Here is a 21,083-nt window from a genome sequence, read left to right on the forward strand (position 1 = left end):
TCTTTGCTATTCTTTGGAACTCTGCATTCAGATGCTTATATCTTTCCTTTTCTCCTTTGCTTTTCGCTTCTCTTCTTTTCACAGCTATTTGTAAGGCCTCCCCAGACAGCCATTTTGCTTTTTTGCATTTCTTTTCCATGGGGATGGTCTTGATCCCTGTCTCCTGTACAATGTCATGAACCTCCGTCCATAGTTCATCAGGCACTCTATCAGATCTAGTCCCTTAAATCTATTTCTCACTTCCACTGTATAATCATAAGGGATTTGATTTAGGTCATACCTGAATGGTCTAGTGGTTTTCCCCACTTTTTTCAGTTTCAGTCTGAATTTGGCAATAAGGAGTTCATAATCTGAGCCACAGTTACCTTCCAGTCTTGTTTTTGCTGACTGTATAGAGCTTCTCCATCTTTGGCTGCAAAGAATATAATTAATCTGATTTTGGTGTTGACCATCTGGTGATGTCCATGTGTAGACAATGGCAAAACTCTTATTAGCCTTTGCGCTGCTTCATTCCGTACACCAAGGCCAAATTTTCCTGTTACTCCAGGTGTTTGTTGACTTCCTACTTTTGCATTCCAGTCCCCTATAATGAAAAGGACATCTTTTTTGGGTGTTAGTTCTACGAGGTCTTGTAGGTCTTCATAGAACTGTTCAACTTGTGCTTCTTCAGCGTTACTGGTCGGGGCGTAGAGTTGGATTATCGTGATATTGAATCGTTTGCCTTGGAAACGAACAGAGATCATTCTTATTAGTCACACTATTAATGTTCCTTATATTCCACTTCTCTCTGCTGACTCCTTACTATCTGCATTTAAACAAACTCAGGTCTTACCTATTAAAAAGAAACAAACCCCCTTCCTTTGTGTTTTGCCTACAGTTTTCTATATTCTCAATATATTTTCTTAGCCAAATTCCTTGAAATAGTTGCTTATAATTGTTCTGTAACTGCTCATTTCCTTTTCAACCTGCTAGAATTTTACTAACATCCACACCTCCCCCTGAAAACACTTTCAGTTATTACGAAGTTAATTGGTGAGTAAGTTGTTATAAACCCAAAAGAATAGGCATCTGACTCACCATGGTTTATCATACATTCAGTTTATTCTTTCAGCAAGTGCTTAATAAGTGCCTGCAAATTAGGTATTTGTAGTACAGCAGTAAATACAGTTATTAATGTGCTGTCCCTCGTGAGGTGCACCTCATTTGCTAAAGTGATTCTAGTTGTCTTTCTAGTAAGAATGAGTTTGCATCGCTTCATCCAAATCAGAGTGCCTACTCTGTACAGGGTACTGTCCTCAGTTAGCTTTATACACTTCATTAATGTCTGGGAGCTTAAGTTTATGAGATACCTGGGCTGGGGTAAGGTTGAAGTCTGTAAATATGGAATAATGCAGGAACAGGTTTATGTTGGGAGGGGGCAATGGCACCCCACTCCAGTACTCTTGCCTGGAGAATCCCATGGACGGAGGAGCCTGGTTGGCTACAGTCCATGGGGTCGCGAAGGGTCAGACAGGACTGAGCGACTTCACTTTCACTTTTGACTTTCATGCACTGGAGAAGGAAATAGCAACCCACTCCAGTATTCTTGCCCGGAGAATCCCAGGGATGGAGGAGCATGGTGGGCTGCTGTCTCTGGGGTCACACAGAGTTGGACACGACTGACAACTGACTCGACTTAGCAGCAGCAGCAGCAGTGAATCAAAAGTTTAAAGCACACAAAAGCGTAAGGAATAGGGGAGGAGGATGGAATTTTAAAGAGTGTGCTCAGTGAAGACCTCACTGAGAGGGTGATGTCTGAGCAAAGACTTGAGGATGTGGGGGAGTAAACCATTCGGACATTTTATAGAGCAGTTTACTAAGCAGAGAGGGAACAGCTAAGTTCCCCAGAGGAAACATGCCTGGCAGGGAGTAACTGGGAGCCCTGTGTACCAGGAGTAAAACCTGTTTCTGTTCATTGTAAGGATTTGGCATTTAATCAGTGAGTGGGAAGCTGTTGTAGAGCTTCATTTTTTATTTATTTTGAGAAAATTTTATACTTGCAAAAGAGTTGCAAGAAATAGAGTGGAATAAGTTTTCATACATTCTTCATTAAGATTCACTAATTTACATTTTGCCCATTTACTTTTTTTTTTTTTTCTGGACTGTTTGAGAGTAAGTTGCAGATATCATCATCTTTTACTTAAAAAAAAGCTTATAAACTTCATTTTGTGGAACAGTGTAGGTTCACAGCAGAATTGATTGGAACTTGCAGAGAGTTCCCATATAGCCCCTCCCCACAATGTCTCGCATTATAAATAAACATCCCACACTAGAGTGATATGTTGTTAAAGTTGATGAACCTACAATAACCTCAGTTTTACTCAAGTCTGTAGTTTGTTTTTGGTGTTGTATATTCTATGGGTTTGAACAAATACGTAATGAAATATATTCACCACTAAAGTAGAGATCAGAATATTTTCAGTGTTTTAAAAAATCCTCTGTGCTCTACTTACTGATCCCTTACTCCCCCCAACCCATGGCAGCCACACACCTTTTTATTGTCTTCATCGTTTTGCCTTTTCCAGAATGTTACATAGTTGGAATCATACAGTATATAGCCTTTCCAGATTGATTTCTTTCACTTGGCAATATGCATTTTAGTTTCTTCCGTGGTTTTTCTTGGCTTGATAGCTCATTTCTTTTTAGCATTGGAGAATAGTCCATTGTTTGGAACTACAGCAGTTTATTTATCCACTCACCTACTGAAGGACATCTTGGTTGTGTCCATGTTTTGGCAACGATGAATAAGGTTTCTATAAACATGTATATGCAAGTTTTAGTGGGGATATATTTTTCATTCATTTGGATAAATACTAAGGAGTGTGATTACTGGATCCTACAGTTAAGAGTATGTTTAGTCTTGTAAGAAACTGCTTTCCACAGTAGCTGTACCAACAATGAATGGGAGTTGTGTTGTTCCCTATCCTTGCCAGTAGTTGATGTCATCTGTATTCTGGATTTCAACCATTCTGATAGGTGTATAATGCTGACTCATTGTTTTAATGTGGGATTCCCTTATGACATGTGATGCTGAACATGTTTTCATATGCTCCCATCCTTGCTGTCTGTATACTTTCTTTGGTGAGGTGTCTGTCTAGGTCTTTGCCCTGCTTTTTAACTGAGTTGTTTTCTTATTGTTGAGTTTTTGGAGTTCTTTGTATGTTTTGGATAACTGCCCTTTGTCAAAGAAATTTTTTGCAGTTGTTTTTTTCCCAGTCTGTGGCTTGTCTTCTAATTCTCCTAATATTGTCTTTTCAGAACAAAATCTTTAAATTTTAATGAAGTCCAGCTTATCAATTCTTTCTCTCATGGATCATGCCTTTGGTATTGTATCTAAAAAGTCATCTCAGTACCCAAGGGCATCTGGATTTTCTCCCATGTTATTTTCCAGGAGTTGGCTTTGCATTTTACATTTAGATCTGTGATTCATTTTGAGTTAATTTTTTGTGATGGTCTAGGTCTAAAAAGTCTGTGTCTAGGTTAATATTTTTTTGCATGTGGAGGTCCAGTTGTTCTAGCACCATTTCTTGAAAAGACTATTTTTGCTCCATTAAACTGCCTTTGCTCCTTCATCAGAGATTAGTGACTGTGTCATGTGGATCTGTTTCTGGGCTCTGTATTTTGTTCCACTGATGGTGTTTGTCTGTCTTTCACTAATACCACATTGTCTTTGTTACTGTAGCTTTATGGTAAGTCTTTAAGTTGGATGTGTCACTCCTCTGTTCCTTCCATATTACGCTGGCTATTTTGGGCCTTTTGCCTCAACACATAAACCTTAGAATCAGTTTTTCATTATCCACAGAACAGCTTGCTAGCATTTTGACTGAGATTGTATTGAATCCATAGATCAGGTTGAGAAGTACTAATATCATGACAATATTGAGTTTTCTTATCCATGAACAATGACTTTTTCTCCATATACTTAGTTCCTTGATATCTTTCATCAAAGTTTTGTAGTTTTCTTCTTTCAGATCTTGTACATATTTAGATTTATACTTGAGTATTTCGTTTTGGGGAATGCTGATGTAAATGGTAATGTGTTTTAATTTTTAATTTCATTTGTTCATTGCTGGTATAGGAAAGTGACTGACTTGTATATTAATATTGCATCTTGCAACCTTGTTATAATTTTGGGAGTCTTTTGGTTCATCTTTTCAGGTTTTTACATAGATGGTCATCTGTGAGGAGAGAAAGTTTTAATTCTTTTTTCCCATTCTGTATTCCTTTATTATATTTTCTTATTGCATTAGCTTATGCTCCCAGTATGATTCTGAAAATAAATGTTAAGAGAGGACATTCTTGCTTGTTCCTGCTTGAGCAGTTGAAAAGACAGAGTTGCCATTTATTGATATGGAGAAGACAAGGAGGAAAAGTTTAGTTTTAGACATGTTGAATTTGATACACCTCTAGACATCCAACTGAGATATCAAATAGTTGGATGTATAAATCTAGAGTTCAGGACAGGGATTCAAGTCAGAGACATAAACTTGCGTGGTGTTATCATGTGAATCATATTTAAAACTATGAACCTGTCTGAGAACATCAAGAGAGTAAGTGTGGAAAGTGAGGAAGTAAGGACCAAGGACCAAGATTGGGGAATTGAAGGGGAACCAGAAAAGGAGACTGGGAAGGAGAGATGAGTGGTAAGGTCAGAGGAAGCCAGGAGAGTAGGTTGTCTTAGTAGCCAAGAGAAGAAAGTATTTCAAAGAAGAGGGAGTTATCCTGCTGCTCTGTCATATGAGGAGTGAAAACTTGACTGTGAACAATAAATATTGGTATAGGCAGTTTCAGTGGGTTGTTCAGGATTCTAGAGAGAGTGAAAGAAGAATTGGAGATGAGTTTTGTTGTACTGAAGCAGGGGAATGCAGCAGAGGAATGCAAAGTCAAGATAGTGTTTTAAAAGATGGGACAAATTACAGTATTCCTTTTGGTATGTGTAGGAATGCAGAGATAGCTACATTTGGACTGATGCTTTATATTCATCAGTTCAAAAAGAAAACACCCTAATTTTCATCATTTTAAGGAGAGTTTGTACCTATTTCGTTTGGGATATTACTGCTATATGCACTACAAATATAATTTTTTCTTACAGTCCTCTCATAATGACTTCCTTTTAAACTTAACTTGAAATAATTACAGGCTAACATAGAAGTTGGAAATAATAGTGCAGAGAATTCCTGGATACTCTTCTTCCAGCTTTCCCAGTAATAGTGTCATACATAACCATCATAACTACTTTTAAAAGTGCCCCTAACATTGGCAAGTAAGCATTTATTTAAAAATGAACTTTCACTGTAATTCTGTCTGTCGATGAAAAATTTACAACTGTGTTTTCACTTTCTGTTTTCAATTTCCAGATCAGCCAGCATTACTAATCTGTCACTGGATCGATCTGCGTCTCCAATGGTACCGTCATACGAGACGTCTGTCAGTCCCCAGGCTAACCGAACATATGTTCGGACAGAGACCACTGAGGATGAACGCAAAATTCTTCTGGTATCAGTCCAATATCTTTGAGCCATTGCAAGTTTTGAGCATGAAGAATGTTTCGTCTCATTGATTTTTTTTTTTAAAGGCAAATGAAATTGAAATAGCCAGTTAGCATATTAATTAGAGGAACTAATTTGCTTAAGTTTTTATTAGGCTCACCTGAAATTGGTCAAGCAGCCCATGCTCATATGCTGCATTAATATTTTCTTGACCACTATGAAGATCAGAATTCAGGTACCTCTGTAATTCTAGAGCTTAACTTTGAGTTATATCCCAGATTGCTGCTTAAACTTTGGGATATGTTTCTCATACATGTGGAATACTTTTTAGACATTTAATATTATATGTTTAAGTAGGTGGTAATCAGTTTATTGAATTTATCTCTGTAAACTACTGTGTTCAATCATAAGAGTGACTCAAAGAAATGGAAGATATGGTTTCACTCCTCAGGTTTATAATTCAGAAAGTAAAAATGAGGTCAATGAGCAGGTCCGTGATAGTAAAAGAAGTAATACTTTAGTAGTAAAAAAAATAGAGCGCTAGTAGTGGAGAAGTCGGGAAAGGTTTTAAACTGAAAGGCTTGCACTGGATCTTGAAGGATTGAATGGATTTGGGTGGGCAGTGAAGGAAGAAAATCTTATTTAAAGTGTGGGGAAAGGTATAGAGGTGAGAATAAGCCTGGCATTTTCCATGGACTGAATTAGAGTTTATGATTTGGGAGAGGTTTGGAGGGATGTTAAGTTTGATTCTGTGGGCAATGAGAATGGAAAGTTATTTGGAGCTACTTGGTGGAAGGTGGTGAATTCAGTCTTTGTCAGTTTTAGATTAGAACCTGTAGATGCTGAGCAGTGTTGAAGTGTTCTTGAGCAGGGAGTAATTCCCTGATGAAAGTTGGGTATAGGTGAAAATCTGATGAAGTGAAACCTACAGAAATAGTTACTTTAGAGTAACGTGATTATTCCCTTCTTATTCATTCTGTCTCCAAAGAGGAATGTGAAATTTTCTTTTCAGATAATCAGGAGACTGATAATATATTGAAAAAAATTACTTGGGATAGTTTTTCCCCAAGAGAAAAAGTTGTTTGGAATTAGATGAGCTGAGTACAAATTGTTCTCCATGCATGTGTCATTTCTATTAAATCATGTAAGTTAGCTCTGACAAAGAAATCTGAATTGAGTTTCCTTTCATGAGTATAAAAATCACAGGAAGAAATCTGAAAGTGTATAGTATCTTTCTCAGGAGTAATCGCTTGCTTATAATGTGATTTCAGGACAGTGTTCAGTTAAAAGACCTATGGAAGAAAATCTGCCATCACAGCAGTGGAATGGAGTTTCAGGATCACCGCTACTGGCTGAGAACACACCCCAACTGCATTGTAGGAAAGGAGTTAGTCAACTGGTTAATCCGAAATGGACACATTGCTACAAGGTAATGGGTCTTAAGAAAAATTTATGAATTTATTTTTAATGACATGTCATAAAGGAAGCAGCTTGCTTTGTGAGTAGGATGCTGTTTGATTTCTGCATTTGGTGTTTGGGGTGTTAGTTACTCAACCCTCCTCCCTTCTGTGTTGTAATCAGTAGATGCAAGGAGCCAAATGGGGGTCACAGTTTACCTTATTTATTAAAAGCAGAAATGTGCAGTAGTTCCCAAAACTCAGTTCTGCAGTTAAGCAGGATTGGGGAATATAGCTAGAACCTAAGGCCGCAGTCGGAGAAGGCAATGGCACCCCACTCCAGTACTCTTGCCTGGAAAATCCCATGGACGGAGGAGCCTGGTGGGCTGCCATCTATGGGGTCGCACAGAGTCGGACACGACTGAAGCAACTTAGCAGCAGCAGCAGCAAGGCCACAGTGGATTCTCCTGTTTCTGCTCCCTAATGTGGACTTTCAACCTGTCTTCAGAACTGGGTCCATTAGCCACACCTAGAGTGTGCTATCTGGCCTCACAAATCATTTGTGTGAAAGCACCAGACAGGTCCTGTTGCCTTTCAGGGTGGCATGTCGCTTGGCTTTTCTGCTTGTTTAGAGTAGCTACTCCTCCTCCCATAGGAAGAAACAAGTATGTGGAAGAGAAGAAATAGCTGTAAACAGTGAAGCTCTGGCTTCCAGTTTGGATTGTATCTTTTTTTAACTTTATGCCCTCTGTGAAGTTATTCAGTCTGTTTGAGACTTGACTTCTCAGCTCCAATGAGAAAAATATGAAAATATGATCCTGTGAAGAAGCTGTGAAAATGAAATAATATGGACTAAATTTTTTGATAAATTATAAAATGCCATATAAATCCAATGTGTTAGTGTCTATTATCATGTATATATATATGTGTGTGTGTGTGTATACATTTTATACCTACATCTATAATATTTGGTATTGTCTTCTCAAAGACTGTAAGCTCCTTGAGGACAGGAGCCATACTGTTCTCAACAGTCTTTTTTATCCTCCTCTACTAAGTACAGGGGTATGCTTGCACAATTGCACTCATCTCATGAGAAGGCAATGGCAACCCACTCCAGTACTCTTGCCTGGAAAATCCCATGGACGGAGGAGCCTGGTAGGCTACAGTCCATGGGGTCGCTAGGAGTCAGACATGACTGAGTGACTTCACTTTCACTTTCATGCATTGGAGAAAGAAATGGCAACCCACTCCAGTATTCTTGCCTGGAGAATCCCAGGGACGGGGAAGCCTGGTGGGCTGCCGTCTATGAGGTCGTACAGAGTCGGACACGACTGAAGCGACTTAGCAGCAGCAGCAGCACGTGCTAGCAAAGTAATGCTCAAAATTCTCCAAGCCAGGCTTCAACAGTACATGAACTGTTCAAGCTGGATTTAGAAAAGGCAGAGGAACCAGAGATCAAATTGCCAATATCCGTTGAATCATCGAAAAAGCAAGAGAGTTCCAGAAAAACATCTACTTCTGCTTTGTTTACTACACCTAAGCTTTTGACTGTGTAGGTCACAACAAACTGTGGAAAATTCTTAGAGATGGGAATACCAGACCACCTGACCTGCCTCCCGAGAATTCTGTATGCAGGTCAAGAAGCCACAGTTAGAACTGGATGTGGAACAACAGACTGGTTCCAAATCAGGAAATGAGTATGTCAAGGCTGTATATTGTCACCGTATTTAACTTATATGCAGAGTGCATTGTGAGAAATGCCGGGCTGGATGAAGCACAAGCTAGAATCAAGATTGCTGGGAGAAATATCAATAACTTCAGATATGCAGATGGCACCACCCTTATGGCATAAAGCAGAGAGGAGCTAAAGAGCCTCTTGAAGAAGGTGTAAGAGAGTGAAAAAGCTGGCTTAGAACTCAACATTGAAAAAGCTAAGATCAGTGGATGTGAGAGTTGAATTACAAAGAAAGCTGAGCACCAAAGAATTGATGGTTTTAAACTGTGGTGTTGGAGAAGACTCTTGAGAGTCCCTTGGACAGCAAGGGGATCCAACCAGTCCATCCTAAAGGAAATCAGTCCTGAATTTTCATTGGAAAGACTGATGCTGAAGCTGAAACTCCAGTACTTTGGCTACCTGATGTGAAGAACTGACTCATTGAAAAAGACCTTGATTCTGGGAAAGATTGAAGGCGGCAGGAGAAGAGGATAACAGAAGATGAGATGGTTGGATGGCATCACTGACTCTCTGGACATGAATAGAGTAATCTCTGGGAGTTGGTGATGGACAGGGAAGCCTGGCATGCTGCAGTCCATGGGGTTGCGAAGACTTGGATATGACTGAGTGACTGAACTGAACTAATGATGCTTGCCTTGAGTACTTGTTGATGTTTGTGTAATTGAAATTAGGTCTTGTTGGGACTGCCTTCTCTGTAGGTTCTTTACTATGGTACTTGAGAAAATCTTTTAAGTAAGCTTCAAATCTCTCTTGTTTTATCCCTCACCTATCCAAGGACTGTTTGAAGTTCCAACTCTGATTAGAATAGAACATAAATTCAGTTGGTGTCTCATCTTGTAAAATTATTCTCTTAAAAGTTTTTGTTTTCTCTGGTCTTGATTCAGGGCACAGGCTATAGCAATTGGACAGGCAATGGTGGATGGACGTTGGCTGGATTGTGTCAGTCACCACGACCAGCTCTTCAGGGATGAGTATGCGCTGTACAGGCCGCTGCAGGTAGTGTTCAGTGGTACGGCTAACGAGAATACAGAGAGCTTCGTTACCAAGTCTTCCTCGTCATTGGGAATAAAAAGTCGTTGAGTTACCCAGTGATACACTTTTCTAGTATGTTGTCCCTGCCATTTGAGGAAAGCTCTAACATTTTTACGTGGTTGGTAGTTGTGATGAAAAACCCTTTGAAATCCCAAACTTTTCAGTTTGTGCACCTTTTCTTAAGCTTGACTTTGTAGTGTCATTTACCCTTAGTGGTTTTTAATTTTATTATGTCTGTTTTTTTTAGGATTAAGAGGAAGTATATGTAGTAAAATCATTAAGAAATTTAATGTTACTGTTGCAATAGATTTTGACTCCATAGCAGTATTAAATTGTATAACTGATAAAATGGTGAATATTCTTTTTCTTTTCTGTTTCTTTAGTTTGATTAGGAACATGGAAATCACGTACTTAGAAGTTTTAAAAAACTTTAACATAAACTTTTTGTTTATATTAATTTGATAAAATAATATCCAGTAACACCTTTGTGAACTAAAGTTGGAAAATCATTGGGTAGAAAAGATGGATGGTCCCAAAGACTGGTGGTGTTATGTCTGAAAATCTAACAGTTTTCCAAGTGTCCTAGAATTGGCACAGGGTTATGATAAATTCTAAGCCATCTTCACTCTCAGGAATAAAAGAAATGAAACACTATAAAATCTGTATAATATGTTTGGTCATAATATGCTGCCTTTTAGCCTGCTGATTCGTGAATATTATAGTTGTAAGAGTGGAATTGCCAGTTATAATGCTGGCTTACAACTTAAAGTTCCTACTTATTTGCTTATTTAATATATTCAGTGGTTAGCCTTATACAAATATTAGGCTAGAATTTATTTGTAGTGTGACAGCCTCAACATTGTTGCCATTGTGGGTCAATTGCTTGGATTCTGTCTTGACTTTTTCAGAGTACAGAATTTTCCGAGACCCCTTCTCCGGACAGTGACTCGGTGAACTCTGTGGAAGGACACTCTGAGCCATCCTGGTTTAAAGACATCAAGTTTGATGACAGTGACACTGAGCAGATAGCTGAAGAAGGTGACGATAATTTGACTAGTGAGTTTCACTTTCTGACGTTTTAGTTTTTATGAATCATTAATGTGTATGTAAGATAGAGTATTTTTTTTATTTAGTTGGAACAATCCTACTATTAAGTTTTATGGCTTCAACTAAACGTAAAGAACATCTGATAGCAATCATTGTCCTAGATACAGTATTTTCTTAAGAAACCAATTCATTAAATCACTGGTGTTTTCAGATTTCGCTGTAGTCTTTAGTTTGCAGCAGCTTAAAAATAACTCCGAGCTAATAATATTGCAGTAGACAACTTTCTCACCTCTTCGCTATGATATCAGGCCTTCTCTCTGCAGAACCTCCAATATATTTATTTAAAAAATTCACTTTATATTTAACTGGTTCAAATTTTATTAAGTCTACACAGAAGTATCAATACATGAAAATACTGTATCCATTTTGGTATTGCACATTGGGCTTGTATATTAAAAAAAAAAAACATTTTTCTCCTTTCCTCCAATACCCTGATGAAACCCGTTTTTACTCCCCTCCTCTCCCTGTATTTCTTTCCCCTCCCCAACACTAAAAGACTCTGCCAGTCCTAGCAAGCGCACATCAGTCAGCAGTTTCCAGTCCACAGTGGACAGTGACTCAGCCGCTTCCATCAGCCTGAACGTGGAGCTGGACAACGTGAACTTCCATATCAAGAAGCCCTCCAAGTACCCACATGTGCCCCCTCACCCTGCTGACCAAAAAGGTAGGAGGGAGTCACCACCTGGAATCTGAGTACAGGCTGGAGAGTTGGGCCGTGGATCTCATCCGGCCTGTCCTCCTTGCTTCCTCTGTCCCCGTGGCTGAGGGGATTTGCTGTGGGTTTTGGTCCACCCTTTCTCATTTTTCCCACACCTCTTCTCCACATGTTTTTTTCTTTTTGGTTGGTTCCAGTTCCTTTCATTTCTTATTTCCTCCCTTAGTATCACCACACCCAGCTTAAAGCTTTAGTCATTAAAGGGAACAGCATCTGACTGCTTTTCCCTTAGCATAATGTGCAACTGCCAAGGTGGCATTTCTTTGCATTATAACATGGATGTTCTGCTCTATTCATTTCTCTTTTTTCATTTAATATTTTAAAGCCTCTTTACTTATGCTGTGACCCAGTAGCATAGTGTTTCACTAAACCTTTCCAGGTGCTTGAACTAGACTGGCGAAGAACATTCACACATTCCAAAGCATCTTTATTACGTAAAATGCTTGTTGTGTACATGCTGTATTTATAAAAAAGTTTTCTTCTCTAATACAAAAAAAAAAATCATTCTTTTAGCTGTTCTATTTGAGATTTTAGTCTACTGACTCAAAAATCTTAATTCAAAGGACATTTGGTATAAAAGGAAAAATAAGGTTAAGCCATTAGTAAAATTGACCATAGCAGGATGCAGAAAAGAAATGCTTTTTTTAAAAAAAAAAAAAAAAGATGATGAGGCTACTTTGTTGGATATAATTAAAAGCCAGTTTAGGTTTAAGAAAAGGAGAGACCTGACTAGCACTGAACATGAGTATGATACACATCTTTATCAGAATCCTCAAAGCAGAAATTGGAAAAATGGTGGTGAACATTGGGTGAGTAGGAAAGTGAAGCAGACTGGGCACTTGGGTGAGAATTAACTGTAGATGGTGGTCATGTGGAGGATTTGGATTTTTGTCGTATGAATGACAGACGTGGTTCAGAGGTGGCATGATCTATCTTGATAGAGGTATCTATTCCCTGGATGTAGTTGGTGGCAATTTCATTGTGCTGCAAGTAGAGTTATAAAATACATTTTTGACTTGATGATTTCATCTCTTGGAAAGTTAAGGAGCTTTTGAAATCATGAAGAAAGTGAACTGACATCATGAAATTCATAATAGCAAAAAGTGAGCTGCTGAGCGCAGTTAAACATTTGCTTTAGGAAACCCAACTTCATAATCTTAGGAGAAGAATGAAATAGAAGGCCCCGTTGACGTTTTGACAGTGCACCCTCAAATCGCATCTCTAAGGAAAATGAAAGGGGAAGCACCGACAGTTGGAAAAACTGTCACAACTCCACTGGCAATTTTCTGACCTCAACCTTTAAAAAAATTTTTTTTTCTGCAAAAATTGTGAGAGTTAGCCTTCATATGAGGATCAGTCTGAAAAGAGGAGTCAGTGCTTTCAAAAAAGTGGCAGGTGAGCAGAAGTCTAGACTATACTGAAGACTGCAGGGAATGTCAAGGATATCTTGGAAAAGATTTTTAAAATTGTGATGCAAAGAAAGAAAAGTTAGGTCAGTTATTTGGGGAAGTTGATATAATATTAACTGAAGCTTTTTTTTTTTAAAACTTCTGTCAAGATAAGAAAGAACACTCACTGCTAAGAAGAAGTGAAATCCAAGATAATGAGGAGATGGAGAGTGCCTGGTTGTTGTTGTTGTTATTTTTCCCCCCTTCTAGTTTTATTGAGATATAATAGACAAAAAGCAGTATATAATTTTAAGATGTACAGTATGGCTCAAATGGTAAAGTGTCTGCCTGCAATGTGGGCAACCCGAGCTCGATCCCTGGCTCTGGAAGATCCCCTGGAGAAGGAAATGGCAACACACTCTAGTACTCTTGCCTGGAAAATTCCATGGACAGAGGAGCCTTGTAGGCAACAGTCCATGGGGTCGCAAAGAGTCAGACACGACTGAGTAACTTCAGTTCTTCATCACAGTCTAAGTTTAGTGAACATCGATCATCTTACATAGATACAAGATTAAAGAAATAGAAAAAAATTTTTTCTTTATGGTGAGAACTCGTAGAATTTACTGTTAAAAATTTTCACATATGATATATACTTGTGTTGATTATTGTGTTATACATTACGTCCCTGGTATTGAAAGTTTGTACCTCTTCACTGCCTTCATCCAGTTCCCCTTCCCCCACGCCCTCCCTCTAGTAACCACCAATCTTATCTCTTTTTCTGAGTTTGTTTTTGAAGTATAATTGATCAACAGTGATTCCGTCTTTCTATACATTTTGAAATGATTGCCAGTTCAGTACAATATGTCACCATATAAAGATACTACAGTTATTGAATATATTCCCCACATGATACATTTCATACCCATGACTTAGTTATTTTGCAACTGTAAGTTTGTACCCTTTCATCTCCCTCACCTATTTCTTCCCTTCTTCCACTCTCCTCCTCTCTGGCAACCACTTGTTTGGTCTCTGTATCTATAACTCTATTTCTGTTTTGTTTATTCATTTGTTTTGTTTTTAGACTCCACATATAAGGGAAATCATACAGTATTTGTATTTCTCTGACTTATTACACCTAGCATAATACTCTCTAGGTGAACCTATGTTTTCACAAATAGCAAGATTGCATTCCTTTTTCATGGCTGAGTAACATTCCAGATTGAACCCAGGTATCCTGCATTGCAGGTGGATTCTTTACTGTCTGAGCCACCAGGGAAGCCCATATATGTGTATACACACACGTACCAGAATAATTACCTTCTTTCTTAGTATTGATTTCAGAGAGCCTGTAATTTGAGGACTTTTACCCCTTAGTAAATGTTTCTGGCTTTCACACTTCTCTCTCGTTAGCTTTTAGCATAATAACAAGAATTTTTTTTTTCTATTTTGTGAAGTTGAGACATAATAAATTGTTTTTTTCTACATTGTAATTAAGAGAAACACTGGTTACCAGAAAATAAAGTCATCAGAATGATCTAATTCAGAAAATGAAGAATAGTAGATTTCTCCTGTGTCTGGTGTTCATTTCTCTTAAATACAAATGAGAATGGGTGATTCTTATCTTTCCATTAAAAATAATGGTTACTAAAATTGTTAAATCTTTTCTTAGGGATCATTCTCTAGCTTTTAACACAGAGGAAATACAAATTTTTAACATTTGTTTAAGTATCTATGCTTAAAAAGATGCTCATGTTTTTTTGTATTACATAAGCTAACTCATTTTCAGAAACTTGTAAAACTGAGTCAGTGTGATCTTCTGGTTTGATTAATTTCTCACTATTTGTTATGGAGAGTTATGCAGTTAAAATATATTTTATTATGTGTTGGAAGCAGGATTCTGAACTGTTCTTAGAAAGTTAGCAGGTAGTACCTATAAAAGAAAATGAAAAGCATGACTTCCTCAAACCCATAGACCTAACTCCACATTTTATAGGGAAACGTGGGGATATAAGAGCAAGTTAAACAGCACCGTGAGGAGACAATCCATCTAATCCAGAATGTGACATTTGGCCTGAGTTCTTTCAAAATTCAATATCAGGAGAAAGAAAAAGGTAGAAGGTCTACTTTAGATTAAGAGAAAATGAAGAGAATGTAATGTATGAACCTTAATGGATCCAGGTTTGAGGGGAAAAATTTTATTAAAGCATTTTGGAAACAGATAAACCTGAATATGGACTAATATGATGATATTAAGAAATTGTCAGTTTTCTTAAGTGTGTAAATATTGTGGTTCTAGAGAAGAATGCTCTTATTTTTTAAGAGATGCATGCTGAAGTATTAGTGGTAAAATGTCATGATACGTGTAACTTCAAATGGTCTGGGAAAACAGTGCACAGAGAAATCAGATATGGCAAGTCATTAACAATTGTTCAGTCTCGGTGGAGGATATATAGGGTTTCCTGTATGTTTAAAGTTTTTTCATAATAAAATGGGGAAAATCCATTGCTTCTGAAATTTTATATATATATATGTACATATATATCCTTTAGACTGAAGAGTAAAGCTTCTAAAGCCTCTGTATATTAGTTGGATAAACAGGCATTGGCATTATTAATTTCTGTGAGGGAGGTGTAGAAATAAAGTATAATATCTGTTTTCACTGGTCCACGTACTTGATTATATTGTATTTGGCATGGCACATTTGAACTTGCTAAACTTTTTTCTCTCTGCTTTTTTGTTTTGAAGGATGAGTGTATTGGCTTTTGAAGCCCTTTTGTTTATAAATGAGATCTACTTGAAAAGAATTTTGTGGATCACCTTTACCTTAAAAGACTTAAAATGCATTGTGGTTAAATTTGCACGGTAGAAAGAACCTCATTTGAGCTGTGCTTGGTCACAGACCTAGAGGAAAGGTCATGCGAAAGTAAAGAATAAGTTTCACTTGTAATATTTAATATTCTAAAAGTTTTGAAAGAACACATTCAGAGTGTGTTCAGAAGTTATCTTTTAGCAACTATTTGGAAGTGTTCGGTTAGAATTTTTGAAACATTAAAACTCAAATTAAAAACTAATATAATCCTGATAAGTTATATCTTAATTCTCTTCCATTATCATTTTTGTATTAATTTGTTTTATAGCTTATATTTTGAAATTCAAAAAACCCCACCTTATGTTTTCTTTATGCAGTGTGTTCTTTATCTGAACTCATTATTTGTTACATAATATGTCTATGGATGAGAAAAAGAGTGTAACTTTTTAGGCTTGTCATGCAAATCTGTGACAGACCTCAGTTTTCATAAAGCAGTTCAGATTTGATAAGGGAAAAATGGTCTGTTAAAAAGATTATCTGTCATTGCTGTCTCATGGCTCTGTTGAGTTATTAAGTATATCAAGTTTAGTATGAAGTGTGCAGAATAAGTTATAAATCGATATTTTAGCCTAAAGTTTCCGTGACTTGGCTGTGATGGGTTTAGTGTGAGTAATACTTTGTGTGTGGGTGTGTTTTCTGTATAATTATGCTAGCCTGTTACAGTCATGGGCCTGTCCTTTCCTTCCTCCTCTCTCTGTTCTCTCCCTGGCATGCAGAGTATTTGATTTCTGACAATGGAGGACAACAGCTATCAATAAGTGACGCCTTCATCAAAGGTAATTTTATCAAAAGCTATACATGGGATGATGTTTCTTGTTCATGGAGATATACTGTGGGCCCAGGATACTGATTGGCACTGAGTGAGTACTGACAATGCATTATATTGTTTTAGTACCTTAGGAACACAGTTTTTCAATATGGGTAGTAGCCTTGAAACTGCTGAGAACCAAAAATATAAACTTGGACTTAGTTTGAGAGGTCTCTGATCTGAAAAATAATTGTTTAAAAGTCTTTACCTAGATTTTGAATTTTATTCATTTAAAGGCTTTTCTATATCACGAATATGCTTTTTTGTATCACGAATATAGTATTAAGTATTGATAGACATATCATCAAGTGATTGTCAAGCTTATCAAAAAGCCACAGGCAGATCACATCTAATTGAGGATGCTGCTTGCTCTCTGGATTTGGACAACAAGTGGACTGAAGGAAATAAAGAACTAATTCTGCCTATCATTTCCATGGGGACGAAAGGAAGTACAGAAGAATACGAACTTTTCCTAACCCCATCCCTACTTAGCTTGCTGTGGAGTGAAGACATACTTATTTGGTCCATAACACGCTACAGCTTAGGCCTCAGATAATGGGAGGGTTTCACATAAAAGAGGGCGAGCTGGTACAAGGGCAGCTGCTGACAGATAGTGTCACAACTTAGTGTTTCTAAATTCACCTTCAAGCGTCTGGTTCAACCAGGTGTTTATAGACCAAGGGTTTTACATAATTGAAATGTGCTGTTCTTGTACCTCACTTGTCATGGACACTGCCTTTATCTGGAGGCTGCTGGACTGTTTAGTTGAAGGTTTTTTGTCATTTGTTCAGTTTAAGAGGCAAAAGACTAGAGAATTTTTACCTCTTTTCTTTCCATTTATTCAATCACAGTTTCAAAAGTTATTTAGTGAGCATCTTTTTTGCAAAGCATTTAGTATTACCTATTTTTTTTTGTTTTGATCATTTACAAAATTTTATATAAATTACTATTTACCATGTTTTGATTTCTTCACAGTTAATTTTTTGGTCTGACTTGTAAAAGTTTTGCCAATTAAGAAGAAAGCCTTTTTTGTTCTAGTGTTGAAAAAGAAACACTGAAAGGATTGTATGAGTAGACTTTCTAGACTGTCATATCCTGGTTCAGACGAATCAAAGCTGAGCTTTTCTCAGCACCCACACTATCACAAGTTCTCCTTGCATTCTGATATCTGTTGAATGCAGTGTTCAGTTTGTGATTTTATAGGGAAAATTAACCACCTCTCTTTTTTAATATCCCCAAATAAATAAAAAGACTGTAAACAAATCTCATTTCATTTGCTTTTCAAAAGCCGTATTTATAGTTACTTTTTTGAGAGCCCTGGTTGCTTATGTAAATTTACTCTTAACACTTCTGTCTCTGATTTTGGCTGTTGAGAATGTTGACGATCTAACTCAGACTTAATTTTTTTATCTATGAATTTAAACATGTCCTTGCTTTTTTTACATCAATAATTTGAATTGGCTAACTTAAAAATTTTAAAAAGACAAGTTGGTGATTTCTAAATCTCTGAGTAGATGGTATAAAACTTGACCATGAATATAATTTCTTATTTTACACTTAGAATCCTTATTTAACCGTCGAGTTGAGGAAAAATCCAAAGAACTGCCTTTCACACCTTTGGGCTGGCATCATAACAACCTGGAGCTGCTGAGGGAGGAGAATGGAGAGAAACAAGCTATGGAGAGGTTGCTGTAAGGCAGTGAGCTTATTCATTTTAATTCGCCATTTTTCTAACCTTAAGTGACTTGATAGGCATTTGTATAGTTCTTCCTTATAAAGTCAAACATGCTAACATTACTAAGGAAATGAAGCCTGTTCTGGTGAAACTTCTAATAAAGCAGAGCATCCTAGTTGTGCTTGTCTATCCCCGTTGTTTTTTATGTGTTAAAATTTAATTGAATTAAATAGGGCATTTATTTTTTTTATCAAACCCATAGACTTTTTGTTTTATTTATTTTTCAATTTTTTAATTGGAGGATAATTGCTTTACAGTGTTGTGTTAGTTTCTGCTGTACAACATCATGAGTCAGCTACAAGTATGCATATATCTCTTCCCTCTTGAACCTCCCTTAAATGGGTTATCTTAATTGAAGATATTCACAGATTTTCTTTATATGCAAAAGCATTAAGGTGCAGATATGCTGAAAGAATAAAATGACCAAGAAGATCTTACCTGTAAGCCATTAAGTCACGTGCTGATTTCTTTGTAGACTGTGTTGCATCTTCAGAGCTGTTGTCTCTGGCAGTATTAACTGTGCAAACTTGTCTCTCCTGTAACATTTTTGTAGTTCAGCTAATCATAACCACATGATGGCGCTGCTCCAACAGTTGCTCCATAGTGAGTCATTGTCAACGTCTTGGAGGGACATCATCGTATCCCTGGTCTGCCAGGTTGTTCAGACAGTCCGACCTGACGTCAAGAACCGGGATGATGACATGGATATCCGCCAGTTTGTCCACATCAAAAAAGTGAGCTCTGCCAATGTTTTTCTCCTGTTCGGCATTCATGAGATGGGCCCACTAGTAATTTGTCTCTTAATGGTAATCTGAAAGGGTCGTTACCAGGAAGGATGCTCGGTGAGGAGAGGGAAGTTTTTCTGTCCTATTTGGTAGCAGTGCACTTAAAGGTCATAAAAGCCACTCTTAGGAAGTGAGAGATGAGTGGGGGTGGGGCTAAGTTGGGCTTGCAATGAGTAGGAAACCCGAACTTTCCTACTTCCTCTTCTTGATGTGTCATCTATAAGAAGGCCTCTTTTCACACACGGCTGTTACTATTCTGAGGAAAAGCAGTGGCTAATTGTTTTATTTAGAGAGTAGTCATGGCTGTTACTGTTCTGAGGAAAAGCAGCGGGTAATTGTTTTATTTAGAGAGTAGTGGAGTTTTGCCTATAATTTTTGCCTATGGTGTTTAATACTGGTTTTAATTGACATCTGGCATTAATGTGTTTTGTCAAATGGGTATTTTAGAGTACCAAATAGTATGTTAGAGAGTTGATGATTGTAGGAAGGTGCCATTAATTATTGGTTGAAAGGAAGAAATGCATCCTAGAACTTTTTGTTCTTATTTGGTTACATAATAGTGAAAATAAAAAGTGGAAATAAATACTTAGAGAATTCATTTGACTGCATTCTAAAGATGTATATTGAATTGCATTATTTTCTTAGATCCCAGGTGGAAAGAAATTTGATTCTGTGGTTGTCAATGGATTTGTTTGCACCAAGAATATTGCACATAAAAAGGTAATGTGATTCAGTTCAACATTGAAGTTCAGCAAACTATGACTGTGTGCCAAGCCAACAAGCTGAGGATGCCCTCACCATGGAGGAAAAGGAGATTGGACAGGGAGGAGTGACTAGCAGTAAAATTTGGGGGTTCAGGGAGAGTCTCCCAGAGCTGATGATGACAGGGACTTGGACAGTGAGAACTCATCAGACGGAAGAAGGCTTCCCAGTCAACAGGCTGAGAGGATGCTGGTGTCATTTCTCCCTTGACCCTACCACATCTCAGGGATAAAAGATTTTCTAACAGACCAGAATTCTTCCAGAGGCCTACCATTTTAAAACTGTTCTTCCTCATAGGGCTGAACACAGAATTATGACTGGAATTCTGTATCTTTCTCTGTACCTTCAGCTGTGAGGCCTCTTTCTAGCACCAGCACAGAGAGAAGGGTAAATAACCCCTTGTACTAAGGAAAGTCTGAGATCCTAAGGAGCCAGTTGGAAATGGCAGGAAATGAGGCTGGAGGAAGCAGATGAGGGCTTTGTCTCTCACTTTATTCTGAAGGCTGCTGGTTAGCAAATGTAATGTGTATCAGGACCTTTTTAAAAATGTAGATTCCTAAGCTCAAACCTTAGAAATTCTCATTTAGTAGTTTTAGGGGAGTGAGAATGGGGGGGTGGGTAGAGGAAGGGTGGGACTACTTTTTAATTAAATGAAATTTTATTTTAATGAAGTGTAGTTAATTAATAGTGTTGTGTTTCTGGTATACAGCAAAGTGATTCAGTTATAGGTATATGCATATATACATATTCTTTTTCACATTTTCCATTAAGTTTATTACAAGATATTGAATATAGTTCCCTGTGCAATACTGTAGGATCTTGTTGTTTATCTGTTTTATACACAGTGGCTGCCATTTCCAAACTCCTAATTTATCTCTGCCCCCGACACTGCACTTTCCTCTGTGGTAACTAACCATAAGTTTGTTTTCTGTGCCTGTGAATCTGTTTCTGTTTTAAAGAAGCTCATTTTTATCATATTTTAGATCCCACATATAAGTGAAATCAAGATACTTGTCTTTTACTTGCTTAGTATGATAATCTCCATCCTTATTGCTATAAATGTCATGATTTCATTCTTTTTTATGGCGGAGTAGTATTCCGTATTCCTGTTGGCACCCCACTCCAGTACTCTTGCCTGGAAAATCCCATGGATGGAGGAGCCTGGTAGGCTGCAGTCCATGGGGTTTCGAAGAGTTGGACACGACTGAGCGACTTCACTTTC

The 21,083-nt window shown here is 37.6% G+C and overlaps 1 protein-coding gene across 8 annotated transcripts in view; it reads left to right on the forward strand.

Moving 5' to 3' along the window:
• PIKFYVE (phosphoinositide kinase, FYVE finger containing) overlaps positions 1-21,083 on the forward strand; it is an 81,971-nt gene that overhangs the window by 19,513 nt on the left and 41,375 nt on the right. For 7 of the 8 annotated variants that reach the window (XM_010861083.1, XM_010861080.1, XM_010861086.1 and 4 more), the window contains 9 exons: positions 5,397-5,535; positions 6,800-6,957; positions 9,545-9,656; positions 10,601-10,748; positions 11,296-11,463; positions 16,488-16,547; positions 18,141-18,270; positions 18,868-19,048; positions 19,745-19,819. In XM_010861083.1, the coding sequence (XP_010859385.1) occupies positions 5,397-5,535; positions 6,800-6,957; positions 9,545-9,656; positions 10,601-10,748; positions 11,296-11,463; positions 16,488-16,547; positions 18,141-18,270; positions 18,868-19,048; positions 19,745-19,819 (1,171 nt within the window). The remainder of the gene's footprint in view (positions 1-5,396; positions 5,536-6,799; positions 6,958-9,544; positions 9,657-10,600; positions 10,749-11,295; positions 11,464-16,487; positions 16,548-18,140; positions 18,271-18,867; positions 19,049-19,744; positions 19,820-21,083) is intronic. The other variant, XM_010861087.1, reaches the window with a different exon arrangement.

The sequence above is a fragment of the Bison bison genome, unplaced genomic scaffold (assembly GCF_000754665.1).
Source record: "Bison bison bison isolate TAMUID 2011002044 unplaced genomic scaffold, Bison_UMD1.0 scf7180017864471, whole genome shotgun sequence".
NCBI lineage: Eukaryota > Metazoa > Chordata > Mammalia > Artiodactyla > Bovidae > Bison > Bison bison.